At 36.6% G+C, this 10,523-nt stretch overlaps 1 protein-coding gene across 1 annotated transcript in view; it reads right to left on the bottom strand.

Annotated features, from left to right (window-relative positions):
* Positions 1-9,927, bottom strand: part of LOC112904078 (putative AC transposase) — a 19,604-nt gene extending 9,677 nt beyond the window's left edge. Inside the window, 1 exon segment of the mRNA XM_025973302.1 lies at positions 9,811-9,927. Within this exon segment, the coding sequence (XP_025829087.1) occupies positions 9,811-9,927 (117 nt within the window).
* Positions 9,928-10,523: the final 596 nt, after the last annotated feature.

Below are 10,523 nucleotides of genomic sequence, written 5' to 3' on the forward strand. Positions count from 1 at the left end.
ACTTAATAAAGAGAGATATTATATATAAATACAAAATATTTTATTCATTAATCGGCTCTGTAAATAAGATAAAATTGTATGAATGTTAATGGCTATAATAAAAGTATTCGTTTACTTACATTTTCCAAACTTCGACTAAATTTTGGTGGTCTCTCATATAATATCGCTACCCACCTGCACCACCAAGGTAAATGAATGGTGGCCTCGGTGGAACTACCACCGCCACCATCACTACAATAAATTTTTCCTAAAAACAGATATAATTATCTGTTGATTATACAAAATATGAAATTAAATAATAAAGTAAGCTCACCGCTAAACTTGGGTGCAAAACCCCCTTTAAAAAATTATAATCTGCATCAATCATTTTTGCTTTGTGCGAGTTCGTATCAACTTTTATACTATTTCACCAATCAATACTGGTTTCCTTGCTGGTAATGAATGCAATTAAGTTAATAAACAAATCAGTGGTTAAAAAAACAACACATATATACATGGTATGCAAAAAAGAAAAACTAGAAAATTGAAAACTATTAAAATGTTAACATTTTATAAAAATCTTATTATGTAAACAGTTTTCGGACATTAAACATGATGAATTCTGTGTATGATTTATTAGTGTTGTATCCATTATGTTCATTTTATTCAGCGTAGGATATTTTATTATCAACAACTAAAAAAAATGATAAAAATATTGTTATCAATTATCTACATAAATTTGAATATTTTACTGACATTGTTAGTCCAATAACTTTGAAAGAATTAAATAACTTAATAAAGAGAGATAACAGTTCATTAATTGCGGCTCTGCAAGCCTTTCAGATAAACAATAATTTAAAATATACGGAGGGAGAGATAACACAAGAAACCATAAGATCCATTAAAAGACCTTGTTGTGGAATAACAAGTAAAATGGATCAAAAACACTCTACGTCTTCTAACAAATGATCTACTTCAACATTAACATGGTACTTTAATAACGCAACCTCTCGTGAAATATTTATAACTACAAGAGCATTTTCATTATGGTCAAAGCATGCAATATCAACTTTCAAATGAAGCGAGAGAACGCAAATATAGTCCTTGGTAAATTTTCAAGAAAACATAACTATAGGGAAACTGCCGATGGCGAGAGGGGTCCTGGCTCATGCAAGTTTTCCATCATCGTATAAACAACAACTAAAAATACATTTCGATGCTGAAGAAAATTGGGATCCATCTTTTATGTCGCATGCTAACAATGTGGATATAGTAAACTTGTATTTGTACTTTTACATGAAATGGTGAATAGTATTGGGCAGAAAAAAATATAATAATGAAGTGATTAATTCTTCGTTTGTTAGTAAAATCGTAAAAACAATAAGTAATTTTATGTTCGTCTAATGAGGTATATAAATTCATATTCATATTTCTTTAATATTTGTATCTATTAACATGGTGTTTATGAAAATTTCATTATCATTAAAGAGATATGCAGTTATTTCGACGTCTGATTTTATTTCGTGTGTTTTTATATTACGCTGCTAATTTCGTCTGTTTGTGCGGCGGCATGTAATTCTTGAATTATTTCGTGAACTTCTTGTTCTCTGGACGGAGTTAAATTTTCTTCGATCAATTTATCCAAATCTACTTCTCTGGCTATTCCTTCGGAAGATCGTCAAGTTGATTCTTTGCTGAAATTTAATGCGTAACATCTTGATAGAGCATCAGCGTTAGTATTTAGTTTTCCTGTTTTATAAATAAACTCTTACTTGTATTCAGGCTGTTTCAACCTCCACCTAACTAACCTGGCTGATGGATTTGATATATTTTATAACTATTTAAAGGCTGCATTATCCGTTATAACTGTAAACTGTGTATCAAAGAGATAGGGTCTGAAATGCTTAACAGCCCAGACGACAGCCAAACATTGTCTCTCGCTGGATTGAGTGTCCTGCTTGTATAGATAATTAGAAATTGCTCCTTTAAGTTGGGTTCTTAAGATAGAATAGCGCCTGGTGCATATTTAAATGAAGCAACACCATAGGTTAACATAGTTTATTGTTAGCTTTGATACCAAAAACCAAAATAGAACATTTTTAATAAACCAACTAGTCAAACAGAATATTATTATATGAAAGTTTTAACTAACATTTAAACCATAAAAGTTAACATTAAACTTTAGGAATGACGCCATTCTGGAAGTGCCCGGAGTAGAAATTGGTTTAGGCAATTTAGAAACCACGTCAGACTTTAAAATTGTTGATACGTCCTCTTGTTCAGGAAAAATAAAACCACTATTAGTCTTTCGCATAAAGTTTACTACATATTCTTCCGATTCCAAAATTTCGATAACTGTGCCAACGTAGTGTTTTATTACTTTTTTTGTAGAAAATCTTACTAAGACATAATCACCAATTAATATCTGTTGATCTTCTAAAAATGAAAAGTTTTCNGAAAGTAGGAAACCCTGGATAACAAATGAGATTGTAGGATTAATAGACGAAAGACGGAAATACAAAAACAGGACAGACGAAGAAGGGCAAAAAAGATATAAAGCTATAAAGTGGGAAATAATTAGGAAGTGTAGGGCAGCTAAGGAACAGTGGATTGATAGGATGTGTAAAGAAGTAGAAGAAATGTTTGAAGTAGGTAAAACCGATGAGGCTTATAATATAATTAAAAGGAATTTTAGAGATCTAGGATACAGTAGTAATAATATAAGAAACTAGGCAGGGGTCATGTTGACAGAAAATGAGGAAAAGGCAGATAGGTGGAAAGAATATTTAGAGAACCTTTACGCAGGCCCTGAGTTAGGAGATATATTAGAGAAGGAAGATTGTGTGGAAATAGATGAGGTTGGTTATCCCATAATGAGAGAAGAGTTCGATGTAGCATTAAAAAAATTTAAAGAATAATTAGGCGCCAGGCGTAGATGGGATACAGGGGGAAATTCTAAAACATGCAGGACAAGAGGTTAGAGATCATTACCTAAGAAGAGGGGCGCGGATAGGCGGGAGAAATTTCGAACAATTAGCTTAACTTCCCATGCGTCAAAAATCTTAACTAGAATTGTACAGAGGAGGATGGAAAAAGGGCGGAAGAACTATTAGGGGAAGATCAATTTGGGTTTAGAAGAAATAGAGGAACGCGGGAGGCCATTCTAGCATTAAGGGTAGCAACAGAGAAAACGATAGAAAAAGGAAAAACTGCGTACATAGGATTTGTAGATTTAGAGAAAGCTTTTGACAATGTTAAATGGGACAAGATGTTAAATATACTTAAAAATGTAGGGATGAATTACAAAGATAGAAGGGTGATACTTAGTTTGTATAAAGAGCAACAGGCAGTTATAGAGCTGGGGATGCAACGTAGAGAAGTAAATATTAGGAAGGGAGTCAGGCAGGAATGCACACTGTCACCGCTACTTTTTAATCTATACATCGAAGACGCCATCAACATCATTAAAGACAGTACAACTGTAGGGATAGACGTGCAGGGGCAAAAGATTAGTATGCTTAGATTTGCAGATGATATAGCACTATTAGCATCTATCAAGGAGGGCCTAGAGATAGCTTTAAATAAAATGGAAGCGGTACTGACATATCAGTACTGTATGAAAATAAATAAAAGTAAAACTAAAATACTGATATGCAAGGGAAGAAAAAGTAGGGAAAGAGCGAATATAAAGATAGGAGACGAAAAATTAGAAGAAGTGGCTGATTTTATATACCTAGGAAGTCAGATAAGTGAGGATGGAAGGAGTAGTAGGGATATGAAGCAGAGGATAGCGCAGGGTCGAGTCGCCTTTAATAAAAATAAGTCACTTCTATGCTCGCAAACGGTTAATTTAGAAATTCGAAAAAGGTTGTTAAAGGTGTATGTTTGGAGCACGGCGTTGTAACGGGTGCGAAACATGGACAGTGGGAGCGTTCGAAATGTGGTGTTATAGGCGGATGATGAGGATATCGTGGGTAGAAAAGGTTAGAAATGAAGAGGTATTGGAAAGAATAGGAGAACAGAGGACTNGGGTCCTGGCTCATGCAAGTTTTCCATCATCGTATAAACAACAACTAAAAATACATTTCGATGCTGAAGAAAATTGGGATCCATCTTTTATGTCGCATGCTAACAATGTGGATATAGTAAACTTGTATTTGTACTTTTACATGAAATGGTGAATAGTATTGGGCAGAAAAAAATATAATAATGAAGTGATTAATTCTTCGTTTGTTAGTAAAATCGTAAAAACAATAAGTAATTTTATGTTCGTCTAATGAGGTATATAAATTCATATTCATATTTCTTTAATATTTGTATCTATTAACATGGTGTTTATGAAATTTTCATTATCATTAAAGAGATATGCAATTATTTCGACGTCTGATTTTATTTCGTGTGCTTTTATATTAAGCTGCTAATTTCGTCTGTTTGTGCGGCGGCATGTAATTCTTTAATTATTTCGTGAACTTCTTGTTCTCTGGACGGAGTTAAATTTTCTTCGATCAAGTTATCCAACCGATCCGACGGGACTTGAACCTTGACGAAACTCTGGTACAAACTAGAGTGGGTGGATCGGCTTGCGAGTTTCGATGATTTAGGGAGCCGGACCATAGGTTCAACCATAATGGAGGGGTTCTTAAAGAGAAACCAGACTAAGACAAGTCCCTGAAAGAGGGCAGCAGCTCTTTCAGTACTCAGGGTGGCAGAGATCACGAGGATCGGTATGGCACTCTGATGCACAATACTGCGATGTGGAAGGCAACGGGAAACCACCACATTATGATCCCGAGTAAAACGTTCAACTACTGAAATTAAATGATGGCGTCCTCTGGGGTAAAGCACTCCGGACGTAAACTAGTCCCCCATTCGGATGTCCGGGCGGGGACTACCTCGGGGGATGTCATCAATAAGTGCAATAGGGATAGGTGCAATGTTTCACGAGTCGGAGCGTGGAATGTTAGGTCAATGAGGCAGGTAGGGAAATTAGAAAATTTAAAAATAGAGATGGATAGATTAGAATTAGATATAGTAGGTATAAGTGAAGTCCGTTGGCCCGAAGCTGGAGACTTCTGGAGTGGGGACTTTAGAGTAATACATACAGGATCTGTAGAAGGTAATTCAGGTGTAGGAATTGTAATGCGTAGGAAAGTAGGGCAGAGTGTAGAAAGTTATTTACAAAAAAGCGATAGGATAGTTATGGTTAAATTAAACTCAAAGCCGGTAAGAACGGTATTAGTGCAGGTCTACATGCCTACATCATCTTACAGTGATGAAGACGTAGAAGCAGTTTATGCAGATATAGAAGACGTGTTAAGTTTAGTGAAAGGACAGGACAACCTAATAGTTTTAGGAGATTTCAACGCAGTAATAGGTGAAGGTAAAGTGGGTGCAATAGCAGGTTCTTTTGGATTAGGCAATAGAAATGATAGGGGAGATAGGCTGATAGAATTTTGCGATAAACATAACTTAACCGTCGCGAATACTTTATTCAACCATCACGTTAGGAGGCGCTATACGTGGAAGATGCCAGGTGATTTAGGGAGATATCAGTTAGATTACATACTTGTTAGGCAAAGATTTAAAAATCAAGTGAAGGACTGTAGGAGTTATCCAGGAGCTGATATAGATAGCGATCATAATTTAGTAGTTATGAAGACCAATCTTAAATTCAAAATTCTGAAAAAGAGGGCAGGTAGGAGACGTCTCGACTTAGAAAAGCTAAAATGTAAAGAAGCGCGTGATAGGCTAGGTAAAATGACAGACCAAATACTAATGGCGGCTGGAGAAACGAATGACGGGGACATAGAGACAGAATGGAACTGCATTAAAACGTGTCTAAAGTCAGCAGCTACAGAGGTACTAGGTCTTAAACAAAACGAAAGTAGGAAACCCTGGATAACAAATGAGATTGTAGGATTAATAGACGAAAGGCGGAAATACAAAAACAGGACAGACGAAGAAGGGCAAAAAAGATATAAAGCTATAAAGTGGGAAATAATTAGGAAGTGTAGGGCAGCTAAGGGGCAGTGGATTGATAGGATGTGTAAAGAAGTAGAAGAAAAGTTTGAAGTAGGTAAAACCGATGAGGCTTATAATATAATTAAAAGGAATTTTAGAGATGTAGGATACAGTAGTAATAATATAAGAAACGAGGCAGGGGTCATGTTGATAGAAAATGAGGAAAAGGCAGATAGGTGGAAAGAATATTTAGAGAACCTTTACGCAGGCCCTGAGTTAGGAGATATATTAGAGAAGGAAGATAGTGTGGAAATAGATGAGCTTGGTTATCCCATAATGAGAGAAGAGTTCGATGTAGCATTAAAAAATTTAAAGAATAATAAGGCGCCAGGTGTAGATGGGATACAGGGGGAAATTCTAAAACATGCAGGACAAGAGGTTAGAGATCGTATGTTTAAGTTAGTTAGTCACATTTACGAAACGGGGAAAGTCCCAGAGGATTATAAACGGAACGTAGTAGTAACATTACCTAAGAAGAGGGGCGCGGATAGGTGCGAGAAATTTCGAACAATTAGCTTAACTTCCCATGCGTCAAAAATCTTAACTAGAATTGTACAGAGGAGGATGGAAAAAAGGGCGGAAGAACTATTAGGGGAAGATCAATTTGGGTTTAGAAGAAATAGAGGAACGCGGGAGGCCATTCTAGCTTTACGGGTAGCAATAGAGAAAACGATAGAAAAAGGAAAGAGTGCGTACATAGGATTTGTAGATTTAGAGAAAGCTTTTGACAATGTTAAATGGGACAAGATGTTAAATATACTTAAAAATGTAGGGATGAATTACAAAGATAGAAGAGTGATACTTAGTTTGTATAAAGAGCAACAGGCAGTTATAGAGCTGGGGATGCAACGTAGAGAAGTAAATATTAGGAAGGGAGTCAGGCAGGGATGCACACTGTCACCGCTACTTTTTAATCTATACATCGAAGACGCCATCAACATCATTAAAGACAGTACAACTGTAGGGATAGATGTGCAAGGGCAAAAGATTAGTATGCTTAGATTTGCAGATGATATAGCAGTATTAGCATCTAGCAAGGAGGACCTAGAGATAGCTTTAAATAAAATGGAAGCGGTACTGACAGATCAGTACTGTATGAAAATAAATAAAAGTAAAACTAAAATACTGATATGCAAGGGAAGAAAAAGTAGGGAAAGAGCGAATATAAAGATAGGAGACGAAAAATTAGAAGAAGTGGCTGATTTTAGATACCTAGGAAGTCAGATAAGTGAGGATGGAAGGAGTAGTAGGGATATAAAGCAGAGGATAGCGCAGGGTCGTGTCGCCTTTAATAAAAAGAAGTCACTTCTATGCTCGCGAACGGTTAATTTAGAAATTCGAAAAAGGTTGTTAAAGGTGTATGTTTGGAGCACGGCGTTGTACGGGTGCGAAACATGGACAGTGGGAGCGGCGGAAAAGAAAAGGTTAGAAGCGTTCGAAATGTGGTGTTATAGGCGGATGATGAGGATATCGTGGGTAGAAAAGGTTAGAAATGAAGAGGTATTGGAAAGAATAGGAGAACAGAGGACTCTATGGAAGTCAAGAAAAAATAGGCGAGATAGGTTGGTAGGACACCTTCTCAGGCATGAAGGTCTAGTCAGAGACATATTAGAGGCAGAAACAGGAGGTAGGAGGGGTACAGGTAGACCTAGATTAGATTACTGTTCGCAAATAGTTAAGGATGTGGGCTGTTCTAGTTTTAGGGAAGTGCGTTTTAGGGAAGTGCGAAGTTCAGCTCAGGATAGGAAAGAGTGGAGGTACGTGTCCAACCAGTCTTAGGACTGATGACCTTATGATGATGATGAAGTTATCCAAATCTACTTCTCTGACTATTCCTTCGGAAGATCGTCAAGTTGATTCTTTGTTGGAATTTAATGCGTAACATCTTGATAGAGCATCAGCGTTAGTATTTAGTTTTCCTGGTTTATAAATGATGTCATACTTATATTCAGGCTTTATCAACCTCCACCTAACTAACCTGGCTGATGGATTTGATATATTTTATAGCCATTTAATTGCCGCATCATCCGTAATGACTGTAAACTGTATCAAAGAAATAAGGTCTGAAATGCTTAACAGCCCGGACGACAGCCAAACATTCTCTCTCGCTAGATTGAGTGTCCTGCTTGTAAATATAATTAGGAATTGCTCCTTTAAGTCGGGTTCTTACAGATAGAATAGCGCCTGGTGCATATTTGCCCGCGTCTGTAGTGCAGAGATAGGTTTGAGAATAGTCCGAATATTATTGTAGGTATTTATTGTAAAAACAAACACAGATAGTAATATAAAAGGTTTTATGGAAGAATTAAAACAAATCAAAATGATATTAATGAAGACGATTAAACAACGGCAAACAAAAGTAAAAACGTCTTGCTTCGCGACCGATCTCACCCCGACTCTTCTCTCGAACTCGCCTTACACGTGATAATATCGTTCGTGCAAAAACCCCGCGGCAATCACGTACGCACTTCGCGGTACCTACACATATACACACGCGTAGTTCACCGATTCTACACTCGGCCATCCTGGATCGCATTCGCCCTCGAATGAACTTCATTAACCCATTAACGCCCACGATTTTTTTAAAGAAAGTATTTTTGTTCAAAACTGGGTTGAAAATTTTAGTTTAAACAAAATTTTAAATGAAACCATACCTGAAAAATTTGAAACTTATGAGATACATTTATGTACCTGTACGGGTACAGTGGGCACAACACCGCAACTTTTCTCGTAGAAATAAGTTTTATTATTCAACATCAATTTAAATGAAAAAGTGCATAGAACGACACAACTAAAGTATTACTCTCTAAAATACACAAAAAAAATTATTATCATTNAATTTAAATGAAAAAGTACATAGAACGACACAACGAAAGTATTATTCTCTAAAATACACAATAAAAAAATTTATTATCATTCTGAGTGAAAGATTTTGAAACAATCCCTTTCAATGCAAAGGGTAGCATTACATTTTTCACAACTCCATCGAATTCGTTGGTGACATTGAACACATCTCAGTGGTTTGGCTAGTTTTTTGGGAAAATGACCGCCTTCATGCATTCTTACGCTTGCCAAGGTACTATCCGAGGGTTTCTTTCTCTTATAAGAATATTTTGAAAAACAAGTTAAATAATGTCTGACCAGGGTCCTTTGAAAGTCGAGCAAAGTAAGTTGGTTGTTTTCATTCATAAGTTGGTGTAACCTCCAAGCATTAACGACTGCTGTATTTATCAGATTAGTGAACACACACCCACCACCATTTCTTTCCGCTAATACTTATTCTATAAATATTGAGCTGTTGATTATGTAGGTCTACTCCACCCATGGACTTGTTATAAGTTTTAAATAAAGCTGGTTGCGGGATATCAACTCTAGCTTTGCTAACTGTTGACCAACGTTTAACATGTGCAGTAGGTTCTACGGAGTCGAAATTTGTACCCATCGTAACCACGCTATTGTCTTTCCATCGTACAAATAAAAGTTCACTGGCTTGGTCGTATTGATGTTCGGAGTAACCCCTGTCCTTTTTCTGAAATAGTTTTTTGTTAGTGAGTGGACACTGCTTAAGCCTATTGTCTCTCAGTTTGTGATCTGATGGAACAGAGATGGTTTCGATCAGGTCAAGGACTACTCGGGATCCCAGTGGTACTTTATTTTGCTGGTTTCCTGGCTGTTTATCTTTGGCTCCACAATATGTATCAATGGAATAACAATAACCAGTAGAACTGCATAATAACCAGTTTTTGTAGCCAAACCTTACTGGTTTCCCTTTATAAATTGTTTACTGGTATGGCGGCCAAAAAACTTTACCATCGACTCATCGATACAAACGTCTTCATGGAACACTCCCCACTGCTGGAACCTTTGGTTTAATCGATTTACAAGTGGGCGCAACTTTGACATTTTATCAGTTTTGTCTAACGCCATGTTGTCTGCAAGATGGAGAAACTTTTTTATCTCCAAGAAGCGATTTCTTGACATGGCATCTGATACAAATGGTATTTTCAGATCTTCGTCGAGGCCCCAATATGACCTTTCACTTGGCAATTGGTGGTATCCCGTAAGTAATAATATAGCAATGAATATTTTGATATCAGATTTTGAGACAGAAAAGATGTGGTTGTTTTTTTGAGATGAGTAAATATTTGTTTGTGTAACTACATAATCCAGAACATCGTCACTAAAGATCTTTTCAAATATTTCAATTTCTTTTAAATTTTGGAGGTCGTTTTTAACGATTCCCACTCGTTCAGTGCATCCTGTTTTGGTTGATTTGGGCATACTTATATCCGTTGGATTCATCGTCAGTTTCAGTTTGATCCCAGATCTTCATGTGGTCAGCAGCAGTTGTTGTGCCTGTAGGTCCTTTAGTACCATTAATCTTTTGGACCATGTAGCGATCATTTCCCATCTTCTTCAATATTTGGTACGGTCCAAGGAACTTAGAGTTAAACTTGGAGCCTGGACGTTGCTGAGTTTATTGGATGGCAACAATGTCTCCTTCTTGGTATTGGATAGGTTCC

This window comes from Agrilus planipennis, unplaced genomic scaffold (genome assembly GCF_000699045.2).
Source record: "Agrilus planipennis isolate EAB-ADULT unplaced genomic scaffold, Apla_2.0 scaffold81, whole genome shotgun sequence".
Lineage (NCBI taxonomy): Eukaryota > Metazoa > Arthropoda > Insecta > Coleoptera > Buprestidae > Agrilus > Agrilus planipennis.